Source organism: Lactuca sativa, chromosome 6 (genome assembly GCF_002870075.4).
Source record: "Lactuca sativa cultivar Salinas chromosome 6, Lsat_Salinas_v11, whole genome shotgun sequence".
NCBI classification, from domain to species: Eukaryota; Viridiplantae; Streptophyta; class Magnoliopsida; order Asterales; family Asteraceae; genus Lactuca; species Lactuca sativa.
The window spans coordinates 176,468,514-176,486,406 of record NC_056628.2 but is presented as its reverse complement, the minus strand read 5'-3'; the positions used below and the strand labels follow the sequence as shown (position 1 = coordinate 176,486,406).

The window sequence follows — 17,893 nt, the reverse complement described above, 5'->3', positions numbered from 1 at the left end:
ATCTCATCTGGGAAGCCATCACGCTTGGACCTTTCGTTCATTCTGGAACAAACACAACCGTTAAGACTCAAAAAGAATATAACAAACTGGTGGCAGACGAAGACAAGATGCCACAAGATGAGAAGGATAAGTCGCTAAGTAATGTGAAGGCCATGAGAATGATCAGATTCGCCCTACAATCTGACACTTTTTGGTTAGTGGGTTTATGCACGACGGCCAAAGAAATCTGGGATAGGTTGAAAGAACTTTACTCAACCAATGAAGATCTAGAACACTCCATTCAAACCTTGCTGCTCTCTGAATTTGGAGTTTTCGAACAGAAACCAGAAGAAAAACTAATACAAACTTTCGATCGATTTAATCATCTCCTAAGTAAGATGATCAAGCATGGAATAGAAAGAAAGTTGATCGAGCAGAAGGTAACCTTCATGAATGGTCTGACCAGAATGGATGGATGTGGTTTCAATAGTGAAAGCTCATGAACAGTTCAAATTTTATTCACTAGCAAAACTTGTGGGAATACTTAAGTCCCATGAAAGTGTGGTAACCAAGGAGGCGAAAGTTGTTTCAGGTGTGGGATCGTTGGCTCTTGTCTCAAAAGGAAAGAATATTGCAGAAGAAGGAGAGGAGTCGGATATATCTGAGTGTGACCTTACAAGTGAAGAATATGCTATGATGATCACGAATCCAAAGAAGTTTGCACGAAGAAAATTTCCTGTCAATAAGAACCGAAACTGGCAGGGAAGTTACAGTTTTGAGAAGGTGAAAAATGAACCAAAAATTCCTTCTCAAAAGGATGATGACAAGAAGGAGAGCAAGCTTAAGGGAGACTCTGGGTTCGACTGTAATTACTGTCATGGCAAGAACCACTTAGCCAAAGATTGCATGCTGAGAAAAATGGCTAAGAAAAGAGATGGTGAAGACTTTGAGGCGTACTACATACGTAAGTTGGAAGAGATCAAGAAAAAGAAGACTTCTACTGGTTCTATGAATGCCTTGATTGTGTAGGAAAATACAGAAGAAGATGAGTTCGGTGGCGTTCAAGTTTGGTCAACCGACTTTGAAGATGAAGAGGTGAGAAAGCCCACTCATGGAAAGGCTTATGTAGTAAAGGATGTTAGTTCGGTAGCAAGATGTTTGATGGTTACAACTGGTGGATCAACCGAAAGTCCAAACAAGGAGCCGAACCTGACTGAGGATAAATGCTTTGCAGCCAAGCCCGTGAGCGAAAAGATCAACGACTGTGATCGGTTGGTCAAAAAGGTAAACTCCATCCTTGAATCACTTAAAGTTCCAATAACAAATTATGAAGAAGAATTAAGTGAATTAAAATTTAAATTTTCTAACTTAAGTGGTAGTCTCATTCAAACTCGCTTAGCAAATTTTAACTTAACTGACCAACTCAGCAGGGTGTCTTCAAAAAGTGAGGAGAGAAGAATGTCGATTGAGCTGAAGGAGGCAGAGTTATCTAGGGCTAAGGATGAAAGTATTTATTTGCAATGAGGCAATTTAAAATTTTTGAAACAAAGGAATGTTTTTTTGTTTAATTGCTAAGTTCTTATATACAAACATTGCTCAATTGCATTTAAGTTGTGAAGTAGGGAAAAAGATTCATAAGATGATCTTACCCTTCCTTGAATTTTAGGAGGATAAGGTTATTGCTGAGTGTGAATCAATAGTGTCCTCAAAAGAGACATCCAACGCTTACAAAATTGGACTGGATAAAATAGATACCTTCATTGACTCTAAGGAACATAAATTTATGCTCAAAAACCTTTTAGATGAAAATGATACGTTAAAAATTAAGTCCGAAACCATTCAATCATTTGACTCGTCCAACGCTAAATTAATTTCAGAAAATAAAATGAACATAGAAAATACGTCTGAATTTGATGAAGAAAGTGAGATGAGTGAAATCTCAGTTGAAGACGTGGTAGATTGCTCTGAGTTCATGAAAAGCGAAACCGAAAATGAGAAACCCCTCATTTCTGAGAATTCGGTGGAATACGCTCGCCTGTTAAAGGACAAGCCACAAAAACTTAAGGAGAAATCTATGGTTTACAACAAGGTTCAAACAGTGTTGAATCAAGTCTATGCTGTTACAGGAGTTACTGCAAAATAAACTGCAGAGTTAAAAAATTTGGTTGACAAAGATAATGTTGAAGGATGCGATCATTACTTCTGGTCGGCCCCAATTGACAATGCAGACGAAACCATTGGCTTGTCTGAGCAAACTTCATGGAGAGTTAAAGGAAGATATGTTGTTGAACCTATCAACAAACCCTCGAGTTTCGAAAAACTAAGCACCAGTGGAACAAAAGAAATCCCTAAAGAACCAATGAGAAAACCAAGCGTTCCAACTAAGACAACAGAAACTCAAAAGAAAAAGCCTAAATCGAGTTTTAACATTCACAAATCTCAGAAGGAGCTAGCTAAACAGAAACGACAAAGAAATCAAAGATACAATAAAAATTTAAATGAGCGAAAACGTTTTTGGCAAAGTCAAAATCCCAACTATGTACCTCCTGAGAAAGAATCAATTGACAAAGGAAAGGAAAAGTTAAAAGGAAAAGAAAATTTCAGTCCAAATTCCTACTATTCCAAAGCATAGAACCGAATGTCAAGTTTCGGTCCAAACGTCAAGGCTAACAACCAATTGTCTACTTTCGGTTCCAACATCAGCACACAGAACCAAAAGTCAAGTTTTGGTCAAAAGTATAGTTTCGGTCCATCCAACTCCCAAAGAAAATTCAATTCAGGGAAGGACATCAAAGGAAAGGGAAAGCTTGATTCCGATTTTGATAAGAAAAAGTTAGCTAACCCTAGAATTCAAAAGACAACACCATAACCATCTAACAACACACCTTTGAATACACTAAAATTTAAACAAGATAAAACCAAAATCAAGGCATATACCATCAAAAGAAAAGATCAATCCACTCTCATAAAAAGAACTTATTTGGTTGATGTTTCTACTGCAATTCCTTTTTCTATGAAAAACTCACAAGTACCCAAGAAACTTTGGGTTCCTAAATATGCTTGAATTTGTAAGTGATAAGTGACGAACAATTCGATGATGAATGGTACATAGACAGTGGTTGCTCACGTCACATGACAGGAAGGAAGGAAGAGCTGAGGGAGTTTCGGTCGCTAAAGGATGATGGATGTATGAAGTATGGCAATAACTCATATGGAACAATCAAAGGATATGGTATGATAACCAACGGAAACTTCTCGGTTCGAAAAGTGGCATATGTGGAAGGATTGCAACATAACCTCACCAGTGTGTCATAATTAGTTGTGGGAACAGGTTTGAAGGTTTCACTTGATGATGAGGGCTCTGAAATAATTGAGAAGGAATCAAAAAAGGTTCCGTTGAAGTCTGAACGCAAGGGAGAGAGGTATCCTTTAAATATCAACCCGATTCGAGGAAAACCAGCAATATGCCTGCTATCAAAGGCAAATACTGATGAAAGTTGGTTGTGGCATCGACGCCTATTGCACCTAAACTTCAAAGACATTAATAAGCTAGTGCTTGGTGACCATGTTCGAGGTCTTCCTCTTCTCAAGTTCGACAAGGAACATCTGTGTGCAGCGTGTGACATGGGCAAACAAAGTATAAAGAGCCATCCTACACGAATCAACACAAAGATTGTTGAAGCTCTTGAACTTCTGCACATTGACTTGTGTGGACCTTCGGCTATCGAAAGCTTCGGTGGTAGTAATTTCATTCTTGTCATTGTAGATGATTTTTCTCGCTTCACCTGGGCTTTCTTTCTTAAACAGAAATCAGATGTGACGCCCAAGTTGAAGACATTCATCAAGAAAGTGGAAGTACAGCTGAGGAAACTAGTGAGAAACATTAGAAGCGACAATGGGCTGGAATTCAAGAATAAAGAGTATGAGGATTTTTTGGCAGAAAAGGGGATATCTCACAACTTCTCGGCCCCTTATACCCCCCAACAGAATGTGATTGTTGAAAGACAAAATTGTTCCCTATGTGAGGCAGCCAGAACCATGTTATGCTTCGCTTCTCTTCCATTATACTTTTGGGTTGATGCAGTTGCAACCGCGTGTTACACTCAGAACCGATCCTTGATCAACAAAAGATTCTCAATCACTCCATATGAGATTCTAAACAATCGAAAGCCCAATGTTAAATTTTTCCACGTGTTCGTTTCCAGGTGTTTCATCTTCAATTCAAAAGAGAACCGTAATAAGTTTGACATCAAAGCTGATGAAGGAATTTTTCTTGGGTATTCTCTCACCTCAAAGGCATACAGATTTCTGAACAAATGCTCCAAACGCATTGAAGAAACATATTATGTAACCTTTGACGATAATTACATGAAGAAAATTCAAAGGAACGAAAGTATCTTAGGGGAAATATTTCCTGAATCAGGACAGGTCTCGGTTCCAATATCAAATTTGTTTGAAGAATATATTTAGCTATTTGATGAACCAGAGAAAGCAGCAAACTCAAAAGCGAAAGCAGCAGACAACAAAATCGACAATCTCAAAAAGATCATAGATGAAGCTGCCAAAGAAATGGAAAGTGAACCTCCTAAACCGATAGGTGGTCAACCCTCTAATGACTCTCCAAACAACGGCTCAATATTCAAGGGGGAGAGTTCATCGGCACCAAAGACAACTGAAATGCCTTTCGAGGGGGAGAATCCTATACCATCCCCAACTAATAAAGGTCCAAGCGATGAGGAGCATACAACTCCAAACCCAACTAATAATAGTCCAATCAAGGGAGAGAATCCAACTTCCACAGAGGATGAAAACTATGATCCTGATACTGGTTATACTTTGCCAGTCGAGGGGGAGAAAGAGAATACAACTGACGAAGATGATCAATCAAAACTTGAAGAGGAAGTAAATGCAGAGTTGGATCTAGCCTATGACCCAAATTATCCTCCTTTAGTAAAATGGACCAAGGATCATCCCAAAACACAAATCATTGGTGAATCATCTAAGAAAGTTCTTACTTGATCTCAATTGAAAGCAAAACAAACTACATTATTCTCTAAAGTTGAATTATGTATGTTTAATTTGTTTGTCTCCAAAATCGAACTAAAAACAATTAATGTTGCACTTGATCATTCCGATTAGGTACAAGCAATGCAAGATGAGCTTCATGAGTTCGAATGCAATCAAGTTTGGAGACTGATTCCCACACCAAAGGATGCTTCAGTGGTTGGCTTGAAGTGGGTCTTTAGGAATAAATTGGATAAAGAAGGGAACGTTATTAGAAACAAGGCTCGGTTGGTAGTAAAAGGATATTACCAAGAGGAAGGGATAGACTATGAGGAAACCTTCGCTCCAGTAGCAAGGTTGGAATTAGTTTGAATCTTTCTGGCATATGCTGCTCATAAAAACTTCGAAGTTTTCCATATGGATGTAAAATGCGCTTTCTTGAATGGAGAACTAGAAGAAACAGTGTATGTTGAGCAACATCCAGGATTCATGAACGAGAAATTCCCTGATCATTGTTATGTGCTGGATAAAGTTGTATATGGTTTAAAGCAAGCACTGAGGGCCTGGTATGAAAATTTAACTCGCTTTTTGAAAATGTCGAAATTTAAACAAGGTTCGGTTGATCCAACCTTCTTTGGATAGAAAGAAGGTGAACAGCTAATGATAGTTCAAATTTATGTCGATGACATCATCTTTGGCTCCACGAATCCTAGCTTAACGGTTGAATTCAGGAAGTTGATGGAGACTAAATTTGAAATGAGTGCAATGGGTCCGATTAATTTTTTCCTTGGTTTGAATATTAGACAGGGACCAGAAGGTATATTCATCAACCAGGAGGCCTACACAAAGAACTTGTTGGCAAAATTTGGTATGACGGGAGATTCGAAAGGGAATGTTCCTATGGCATTTGGCACTAAGTTAACACCTTCTCTAGAAAAACCTGTTGTTGACATAACACTATATCGACAAATGATAGGGTCCCTTATGTATCTAACAGCTAGTAGACCAGACATTATGTTTTCAGTTTGTTATTGTGCCAGGTTTCAAGTTAATCCAAGAGAACCTCACATGGTGGCAGTGAAAAATATTTTCCGTTACCTGAAGCAAACCTCATCTCTCGGTCTCTGGTATCTTGCTAGATCTAGATTCTTTATTTAAGCTTTTTCTGATGTTGATCTTGGAGGATGTGGTTTGGACCGAAAGAGCACAACTGGTGGATGCCAATTCCTTGACGGTAAACTTGTTAGCTGGCAGTCCAAGAAGAAAACATGTGTGTCACTTATAACAGCCAAAGCTGAGTATATAGCTGCAACATCCTGTACTTTCCAAGTAATATGGATACAAAGTCAACTAAGAGATTATGGGCTGAGTATGAAGAAAATTCCTCATTACTGTGATTCAGAAAGTGCAATAAGAATATGTCATAATCCAGTACATCACTCAAAAACTAAGCATATTGCACTTAGATATCATTTCATCAAGAACCATGTAGAAGATGGCTGACATATTCACTAAAGCCTTACCTGAAGCAAGCTTCAATAAAATTTTACAAGGCTTGGGAATGATGGAAGCAGAGTCGGTACCGAATCCTCATATCTCTCACTAAAAATTAGACAAGTAAAAATAGAGCGACCGCTCGGTCTATTTTGGGTCCGGATTTTCCGGGAACCGAAATGAACCGAACGCTCTGTCTATTTCGGCTCCGTAATTTCCGGGAACCGAAATGAACCGAACGCTCGGTCCATTTTGGCTCTAGAACTTTTGGAACCGAAATAAACCCAACGCTCAACATATTTCGCTTCATTCTTTTAAGATAAGGTTTCGGTTGTACATTTTGCTTATTCTTTTAACTTTTTTTTTGGTGTCTTCTGCTACATTATTTTCTTTTTCTGTTTTTCTTACTTTTCAGAAAACTTCAAAAATCCAAAAATATTTTCTTTTTCTGTTTTTCGTACTTTTCAGAAAACTTCCAAAATCCAAAAATATTTTCTTTTTATGGTTTTCTTACTTTTTAGAAAATTTCAAAAATCCAAAAATGTTTTCGTTTTCTGTTGTTATTATTTTTTTTTTGGAAAATCTCAAAACTACAAAATAATTTTGTTTGTTTGTTTTGTTTGTGTGGTGTGTTTGTTTGCTTGTTCGTTTAATTAGGTCCCAAGTATACCAGTGCAATAAAATGTGGAGCTAAAGAAGGTATGATTATTTTTCATTTGAACTAGTTAAGGGTCCCTAGCAGCATGCTGTTGCATGTTGACCAAAGCCTCTGCGACTAAGATCAAGGCCTTAATGATTCGATCTTTACCTATCATTTCTTCCCAACCAGGCTGATAAAATTAATTAAAGTTCAGAGCTACCTTACTCTTCTCAAATGAGTTAAGAGTTTTCTTCTTGGTCATGATAATATAGCAGAGGTACTTTCGGTTCTTTAACCCTCCTCCTTACATTCTCCATTATCTTTCAGTTCACCATTTTAACCCTCGAGACTCTCGGTCTTTACCACTGAGGTTTATGGTTGCACAACATCTGTGTTTGTGATCTTAGATACGTACACCACGTGCTAAGTGAAACCTAAAACCCAACAACTACAAAGAATTGACGGTGAATCATTATATTCAAGATCTTACTTGATATCTAATGAAATCTCTATTTATTTTTTAGTGGTCTTTTATGAAATTGTCTAACACCAAGGCTTTTCTTCCTAAAAAGATCCAGCTTATTTTTGTTTTTGAGATTTCTGTCACATCTTAAGTCACTATAAATTATATCCAACCTACTTGTTTAACAGATCATAATGGTCTCACAAGTACTTCTTCCAACGTTTGCTCTTATGTTAAGAATGGATGTTCAGTTGAAGATAAGCTACCCTTAGCCTATAATTTAAAAGAAGCCTTTCAATGTTTCTCTACAAACAATTGATCGTATTTTCATGGGAAACCATACAAGCACTTTAAGTGTCTCTTGACTTTGAAGGAAGCGATTTTTGCCCGGAATCATCTGCTTTATGTCTTCCAATAGACATCACTCACATCTTATACACATTTTGCTTTATTTCTTTATCTTTTGTCACCCTATTGCACGAAAATTTTGTTATTTTCTAACATTCTGGTTGATATTGGTTCGATTGTTGTTTATCTCATGGAGCAACAAATATTATCCTAAATTTTGGATCGACATTGAATTTCAAACGACAAATTAAGGATAAGCTTTTAGGCGCGTGAATTTGAACAGTTCCTGAATCCACGCGTGCTGACGTATACCTGGGAGATACCACCCTGTCACTTTGCACTTTTTCAGGCGACGCTTCAGTGATCTCATCAATATCATGATGATTCTTTCTCTCTGTTGGCAACGATATATAAAGGGTTTCGAATTCTATTTGTCTCTTTTACCTGCAACAAACTCTCTATATATACACGACGATTTGCAACTGTTCATCTTCATTCTTCACTCAACTATGGCGACTTCATCATCGGCTCACGTTCAAACTGCTTCGTCCACATTGATCTCTATCAAGCCAAACCAAAACATGATCATTTAACTCAACCCTTTTATGTATGATTCGTATATGCTGCAAGTGGGTGAGTGCTTGAAGTATTCACCTCTGGTTCTAGCCCTAACACAGGTGGAGTCCGTTTCAATGTCCCTCCTATCTCAAGTCTATACTACCGCCTCGTATGATAAGAACAAGGAGAGAATCTACTTCCAAATCTTCTCTCACAAGGCTTCGATTTCTAAAGGGAGATTTTTTCTCTATTACAACTTGTTGTGGATTCGTCTGTGATCTCACCAGAATTCATCACCACTACCCAACTGTTCTCAATGCTCTACGAGATGGGCTACACTGACGTACTTACCACTGTTACAAAGGTCAAAAAGTCATGCTTGCCGCCCAAGTGGAATGGGTAGCTTACTCTTTTCATCAAAAGTTTGGCGGAGAGGAATGGTGGGTCTAATGGTACTAGCAAGGGTTTTCTGACTCTTTTATATGGCCTTTATAATGGTATCAATCTCGAATATGGGTCGATTATCTGGTCACAGGTGGTGCAAAGTCTCAACACTTCAACGAGGCACTCAGAAGTTTCATGTGGTAGATTCTGGACTATCATTACACGCAGGGCAATTGATACTCTGCAATTCCCGGTTATGAAGGATGCCTTAGTAGCTTCTGTCACTACGTTTCACACCAAGAAGATCATAATTTCTGATCCTACGAAGTTCCCTCACAATGGCTCTATTCCTGAGACCATGTACAGGTGTGTTTCAGCTGAGAGTAAGCTCATTGCTGAATATTGCAAAATTCCTCCCAAGGCACCAAGAGTTTTATCTTCTGATCAATAGACTGCTTTGGATGTTTTTGTTGGATTAATGTCTAAGTCCACAACTATATTTGGCATGTACTTGACCCAACCCGGCATGGTCCATTTGGGTTGCACTTCACCGACACAATTTATATGGATAGTCTTTTGAGAATAGTGTATTTATGACTTATATTAATATATTATAAGTTCTAATATATTAATACATAATCATATTATTTAATTAGTATTGATCAAGAATTAATTTATAATTAATTAAGTGATCAAAATGAACTAATTAAATATAGACTCTTATATATATGGAATGGGCCAAGTTCATTTAGGTTGGGCTAAGCTTTCATGGATAATCCATGGACTGTTTAACCCATGGATCATATGAAATGAAAGGTCATGGGTTTAACCCTAGTCTCCATACTATATAAAGATGTCCTTGGTTGGTGAAATTGGCACTAGTGTGGGTACACTAAGAGGGCTAGCCGATTTCACTAGAGAGAACCAAAGTATTCTTATTCTCAAAGTCTTCCAAGGTGTTTTGGTGATTTGTGATTCCACTTGAGGCTTCCACACTATTGGGGATAAGCTCTTAAATCTTGAAGAGATCAAGCTACATCAAAAGGTATGTCATCTAACTAGTACTTTGTAGTATAAGAGCTTCATTATATTCTAGTTGGGATTAAAGCCTTGGAAAGTTCTTATTTGAATGTATAATAGAGAAAACGTAGACCCAATGTATTTAGGGTTGTATGTGCACCATAGGATATTGTAGTATACTAAAACCCAACAGCTGTCGATAAGCCTGGAAACCGAGGGAAAAGGGCTACAACCAAGAAAGGGGAAGGAGAGGATGATAAGTCAAAGTCGAAGAAGCATAAATCTGAGAAAGGGGATTCTTCTAAGTCAAAGAAGATCAAGAAGATGGCGAAAAAGTCCAATAGTCCTTCTCCTTCCAGTTCAGAAAATGATGAGGAGGATGCTAAAGATGAAGTTCACCATGTATCACCAGGAGGCAACACTCCTCCCCGATCCCCCTCTCCAAGCGAACCTCTTCATGACAAACTTCCAACATCACCTCCATCACTGAAACAGACCGTTCCTATTTCGGTTGCTCCTGTTCCACCACCTATTACATCTCAACAAACAACTTATGTTCCACCACTGCCTCCAGTTTCTACTATTCCCATTTCTACAACACCAATCCCTACTCCCATTTTTCCCAATCAACTTCCACAACTATCCTACAACCGATAGTAGGAGTCAATGTATCTGATACGGGGGCGACTACCGAAACAGAACCTCCAGTTACTTCTAAACCACTTTCACCCTCACCTTCAATAGATTCTGGTGCTACTCTCGGTGGTACTAATGACGAGTTTGATTCCATCTTCTACAATCCCTATCGACTTCCTACAGATGATGATGATGATGCTCCAGTAGCACGCAAACACTTGCAGAGCATTGACGAGAAACTCGACAACCTACTTAACGCCAACAAGTCCTACAGTGAAGTTGTTCTCAAAGCTTTCCTGGATTCTACTCTTGAACAATACACCGACTCTATTGACAAATCTACCAAGGCTGTTAATGAGTCTACTTCTTCCTACAAGAAGGCCACTACTGCAGTTGAAGAAATCATTCAAAGAACTCAGATTTTTCTTAAGTCACTCAAAGGGCATGTTGATTCCAATGTAGCCAAGGTGAATGCCTCTGTGGATTCCTTATCCAAGTCTGTTCAAGAAAAGCATACAAAATTTGAAGCTGTTCGTTCTTCAATACAAGCCGAGAACACCTCACTTATCAGTTCTGTGACTTCTCGGCTTGACTCTCTTCATGCTGATTTAGCTAAGGAGGGTGCTCTAAAGGAAGAAATTGCACGCCAAGCCTCCACTATTGAAGTTGAGAAGGTACAGCTAGCTCAAGCAGAAAAGTAGATTTCCTTGTTGAAGACGAAGAGAGCTGTGTTTCGAAGTTGTGATGGGGATGTCAAGGATATGCTGACCAGTCTCCTTGGTGCTCATGATCCTATCCTCACTTTAACAATCAGGAATCATCTTACTTCAAAACTTCTTCCTACCCTTGCATTGTTACACGAGATGAAGGGTGTTTCGCAGAAGTTCATATCTCCAAAATAAAGGGGAGAGGATGCTCAACCAAAGGTTATTGTAAAGACTAAATTTGAATCTCCTCAGTCGAAAGTCGAAGTTACAACTGAACCAAAGGATAATTTAGCTTCGGGTTCTGGTTTCAAAGAAAGGAAAAAACGTCTTATTGGAGAAAATGATGAGGATGATGAAGATCAAGAAACTATCTCTGAGATCCTGAACCGGAAGAAAAAGAATGAGGAGATAGATGAAACTCTTCAGGCTGCTAAGGAGGCTGAGGAAATGGAAAGGAGGAACAAGGAAGAAGAAGAAGCCTTAAACTGCAAGAAGGCCTTGTTTCCCCTCTGGACTAGAGAAGCACTTATCAATGAGGCTATAGAGTTTCCAAGCATTTACTGGTTGGAACCTGTCGCTTCTTTTGATTGTGTCAATTCCAAGGATTCATAGTTTGACATGCTGATAACACGAAAGGCGTACACATTTCATTGCTTTGATTCAACTGTTGAAGTTCCTTTCCCTCATCCAAAAGTTGATCGAGAGCTTTTCGACTTTTACCTTCAGTATGGTCAACCACAATAATTGACCTGGAGCGCACAGAAGATAGTTACTGTCAAGGTACTGAAACCTACACCTGCTAGGAAATTTGCAAATGTTAATTTTAAAATCACATGAGGCTCAGCAAAATCGGTGTCGATTATTTCCCTGGCAGATCTTCCAAATCTAAATCCTCATGACTGGATTCTATTGTTTAACATTCTGCTCATAAATCCAAAAGAATATGAGCCGATACTGGATCATTTGAAGAGGATGTTGGGCTCTTACATCCATGGGGTTGCTATTATGGATCAGGAGATATCGAAAGTGATGAACAAGAAACCAACTGTCAAGCCTACACCGAAACCAAGTGATGTGGACAAAATGAAGATGGGCCAAATAGATACTACATATCTTAATGTGATGTTCACAAGAGGCGAAGGCAACCGCTTTCTATTTGCTCTTGCTGATAAACACATATTCCCAACTGACTGCTTGGAGTACATTATCAATATTATTCATCGGTGTAAGCGAAACTCAGAAGCAGACAATAAGAACTTCACGGACATGCTTTGGTGGTACATTACTTTTCGTCATCAGCTTTTGGCAATCATACCGGGGGTGTTCAAGAAAATCAAGAAGTCTTCTGCAGCTCAACCAAAGTGAGCTTTCGGCTCCATTAACGCAAAGGGGGAGATTGTAGAGTCTAGTTATGTTGCGTCATGGGCTTATGTTTTGTATCTGGATTGGGCCTGTCCATCTGTGATTATCTAGTAGGGTTTTACTGTATATATAATGCAAGCATGTATGCATTAAAAGAAGCGGTGATTATCATTTATTGTTTTTGTAACCCTAAACACCTCTACAGTCAAAGTTCTTAATCGAGCTCTTCTGATGTGTTAATGTTTAATCATTCGACATCAGTTAAACCATTCCTGTGTTCACCATTACGTCTTTAATTATTTATTTGCTTAGAATCTATCGATCCTACTAGAACTTTGTTCTAACAGTTTCCAAAGATAAGGTTCGTCCCATACGTAGTATTTGGAATCATTCTTCAACTTGGCCTTTTGGTGCTTGGTAAACGTGTGAGGAATTTCTTTCATAACTAAGTAATTCACAATATCGAAATACCATGGAATAGTGTTTGAAATGTAGAGGAGGTGTTCATCCGAGAATTCATCAAGGATGGGAGAAAAAGAATCACCAATATTCAACCGACTTAAGTGATCCGCAACTAGATTTTTGGCACCACTTTTTTCCTTTATCTCAAGATCGAATTCTTGTAAGAGAATAATCCACCAAATCAACCATGGCTTGGCATCTTTCTTGGTCATGAGATATTTCAAGGCAGCATGTTCGGAGTACACAATAACTTTTGTCCCGAGAAGGTATTGCCGGAATTTCTCCAATGCGAATACAATAGCTAGAAGTTCTTTCTCGGTGGTGGAATAATTGGCTAGAGCATTATCCAAGGTTTTGGAGGCGTAGTAGATAACTTGTGATGCTTTTCCCTCCTTTTGACCTAAAATCACTCCAATGGCAAAATTGCTTGCATCACGCATAATTTCAAAAGGAAGTTCCCAATTTGGACGTTGGATTATTGGAGCGTGAGCAAGTCTTTTGAGTTTGTCAAAGGCTTCATGGCATGCAACATTGAAGTCAAAATCAACATCCATTTGGAGAAAGAGACACATCGGTCGCGTGATCTTCGAGAAATCTTTAATAAATCTTATATAGAATCCCGCATGGCCTAAGAAAGATCACACTTCTCTAACACATGTTGGGTAAGGAAGGGTTTGGATGACATCCATTTTGTCTTTATCAACTTCAATTTCTTTTTTGGAGACAATGTGACCCAAGATGATGCCTTGATTGACCATAAAGTGACAGTTCTCAAAGCTTAACACCAACTTTTTCTCAATGCACCTTTTCAAAATCTTCTTAAGATTATCCAAGCATTCGTCAAACGAATTGCCATACACTGTGAAGTCATCCATGAATACTTCGATTATATTCTCAACATACTCGGAGAAAATGCTCACCATGCATCTTTGGAATGTGGCGGGGGCATTGCATAATCCAAATGGCATCTGCTTGTAGGCAAATGTTCCAAAGGGGCATATGAAGGTCATTTTGTCTTGATCTTCGGGGGAAACGGATATTTGATGAAAACCCGAGTATCCATCGAGGCAACAATAATGCAATTTTCCCACCAATCTCTCGAGCATTTGGTCGATGAAAGGAAGAGGGAAATGATCTTTTCGTGTGCTTGAATTTAACTTTCTATAATCAATGCATACCCTCCATCCATTTTGAACTCGAGTGGGTACCATTACTCCTTTGTTATTCTCAACAACTGTGATTCCTGTTTTCTTGGGAACCACTTTGACCGGACTAACTCATTTGGAGTCGGAAATCGGGTAAATCATGTCGCATCAAGGAATTTGATTATTACTTTCTTAACAACTTCCATCATGGGAGGATTTAATCTTCTTTAAGCTTCTCTTCTAGGTTTACAATCATCTTCCATGAGGATCTTGTGAGTGCATATATTAGGACTTATCCCCTTGATATCCGCTATCATCCATCCCATTGCCTCTTTATGTTCTTTCAATACTTCAACCAATTGATTTCTTCAAAGTCTTTCAATTGAGAGGAGAGGATCACCGGAAGAGTTTCGTCTTGACCTAGATAAACGTACTTCAAATGACTAGGAAAGACTTTCAATTCAAGTATGGGTGGTTGGATTATTGAAGGGGGCATCTTGTTTGGAGAATGAGATAAGGAAACTTGAGAAACATCCTTCTTTGTGGAATTGTTAACTTCTAAAGTCTTCACAATCTCTTCAACTTCGGAGTCCAATATGTACATATCCAATTCTTTCTTCAAACTTTCACAATCAAGACTCAAGTTGAGCACCATTTTCAAAATATCTCCATGTGATAACTTGAATAGTTCTTGGGTGATTGGTTCAATCACATCGACCTGATAAAATGGAGAAATATTGCTAGGATACCTCATTGCTTCAAAGATCTTGAAGTGAATGGTCTCTCCATCGAACTCCATGGTGATCTTCCCATTATGGACATCGATTATCGTGTGAGCAGTATTCATAGAAGGTCTTCCAAGAAGGATCATGGAAGACTTAGAAGGGGTCTTCTCATCAAGGTCAATGACATAGAAGTCCGCGGGAAATACTAGTTGATTGACTTGCACTAGTACATCTTCCAACACGCCCCTTGGAAATACACTTGACTTGTCCGCTAATTGAATGATGACTCCGATTTCTTCCAAAGGTCCAACATTGAGAGATTGAAAAATCGAGTATGGCATGACATTGATTGAGGCTCCAAGATCTAGCATTGCACTTTCGACATGCAAATCACCAATGCTACAAGGGATTGCCAACATGCCTGGGTCCTTGCACTTAGGTGGTAATTTCTTTTGGATAACCACGGACACATTTGCATTGACTTAGATCTTTTCATTTGCCTTAAACTTTCTCTTATTGGTGCACAAATCCTTAAGAAATTTAGCATAGCGCGGAATTTGCTTTATGGCATCCAATAGTGAAATGTTGATTTGAACTTTGCGGAAAGTCTCAAGAAATTCTTTTTCTTCCTCTTGTTTCTTTGAAGAAGCCAACCGGGATGGAAAAGGTGGTGGTATGACCAATGGTTTGATGGGTTTGTTGGAAGAGTCGGGTTGATCAACGTTGGGCACAACCGGTTCCTTTGGGGGAGCTACAACTTTTGAAGGTTCAACAATGATGACTTTATCTTCTTCTTCTCTTGAAACTATTTTAGGGTTTCTTTCTCCAAGTGTTTTCCCACTTCTCAAAGTTATTTCACTCACATTGGGGTTCTTCTCAGTTTGAGATGGAAGTTTGCCCCTTTTTTCCATCTTGTTAAGAGCGGTAGCCAAGTCTCGAATTTGTGCTTGAATGTTTGAGAAGGTGTTCTAGGTCTCTTGTTAAAATTGGTTTTGGCTTTGAGAAAGAGAAGTAATGAGTTCTTGAAGGCTCATTTGATGGTTACCACTTGATTGGCCTTGTTGTGGAGGTTGTTGGTAATTTGGAGGGTTAAAAGACGTTTGTGGATATGGAGGTTTTTGAGAGGGGTATTGTGGATGTTGAGGTCTCATCAAAATGTTTGGTGGATTTTGCTTTGGTAGGTATGGGTTGTTTGGGTTATTCCTCTAATTTGGGTTGAAATTGTTTTCAAATCCCATGGGTCTTGGTTAACCTTGATATCCTCCCATTACATTCACATCTTCCGGTTCATTACTAAGTGAGGGACACTTATCCGTATAATGACCCATCATTGCACAAGTGCCACACACCATCAATTGTTGACCACTTCCCACCACCATTTGACTAAGCACATTAGTAAAATCCAAGAGCTTTGATTCTAAGTGTTGAGTGTTGCTAACTTCACCAACCACTTGTGGAGAACTTCTCTTCATTTCATTTCGAGTCCCAAAGTTCCTTTGATTTTGAGAAATGGTGCCAAAAAGTGATCGGATTTCATGAGGTGTCTTATTGAAGATGTCACCACCACTTGAAGCATCAATCATCCTTCGATCTTTTTCATTCATACCCTCATAAAATTGTTGAAGAAGTAGTTGTTCGGGTATGTTGTGTTGAGCACAACTTGTACATAAGTTGTTGAATCGCTCCCGAAAATCATGAAATGTCTCATTCTCCCCTTGACAAATCCCCAAAATGTCACTTCTTTGGCTTGATATTCGGGATATCGGATAGAACTTGCTATTGAAGGCTTTGAGTAATTCTTCCCATGTGTGAATAGATCTCGGTGGTAAGTTGAATAACCACTCTCTAGCTTTATTTTCCAAGGTGAGCGGGAAGGCGGTTAGCTTCAAATCATCGAATGTCACATTTTCGGGCAACATGCTAACACATATCATATGAAATGACTTCAAATGCTTTTGAGGATCTTCTCTATCCAATCCATGGAACTTGGTAAGTTGATGTAAGAAACTTGAATTCAATTCAATTCCTCGGCGGTTTGCAGGATAAACAATAGCAAGAGGTGTATGAGTAACATCCGTTTCCATCATTTGTCTAAGTGTCAACTCTTGAGGGGGATTGGGTGGATTGGGGTTGTTGGATATTGTTTCAAGTAATTGGGATGTTGTTGGTAAGGTGGGTATGGGTATTGTTGGGGATTGTAGATTGGTGGTGGATAAGGTTGGTAGTTAGGATATTGGTTGTAGAGAGGTCGTTGTTGTGGGTATATTGGGTTTTGGTACATTGGAGGGTGTTGGTAATTGGGTTGATATGGGTAATGTACTTGTTGAACTTGAAAAGCATTGTTTTGAGATTGGTTGTTTTGGTGGAAGTGTTGGTTTTGTGGTTGTGGTGGTGGTTGATAATTGGGTTGGTTTTGAGGAAGGGCTTGATTCCAAGGTGGCATATCAATGAGAGGTTCTTGAGGTTGTTGTCTTGGTTGATGGGGTGGTGTATTGGCATCATTCAAGTGCCAAGCTCATGATCAAAGAATTAAACAAGCATAAGAAATATGATCTAGAACCATAAACATAAGATAATTGATAATCTAACATGAATCCTTCAAAACCCCACAAACATTCAAAGGTTTTAACCAAAGTTAACCAATATAGAGAAATTAGCCACTCATGGCAACAAAATAACGATCACCAAAGTCTAATTGCATAAAGAGACTACCAATATCTTGGAAATATGAAAAGAAATGAGTCTTGAGCTTCAAAATCGCCTCCTCCAGGTCTCCAATGGTGAAAAATCAAGAATGTAGCTGATGGATCTGATCCCCCAAGGTTATGGTGTGCCAAATGACCAAAATGCCCAAACTGGGCAGTTGCACGGGTACCCGCGCGACAGAAATTCCACCCGCGCAAGTGTTGCTATAATGTTATTGGCTCCTCATTCCTCCACTCCACCCTTCCACTACCAAAGATTCC

The 17,893-nt window shown here is 38.9% G+C and overlaps 1 protein-coding gene across 1 annotated transcript; it reads right to left on the bottom strand.

Annotated features, from left to right (window-relative positions):
* Nucleotides 1–14,545: 14,545 nt before the first annotated feature.
* Nucleotides 14,546–15,346, bottom strand: LOC111890588 (uncharacterized). Its single transcript, XM_023886692.1, has one exon. The coding sequence runs from the start codon at nt 15,344–15,346 to the stop codon at nt 14,546–14,548; it is 801 nt and encodes a 266-aa protein (XP_023742460.1).
* Nucleotides 15,347–17,893: the final 2,547 nt, after the last annotated feature.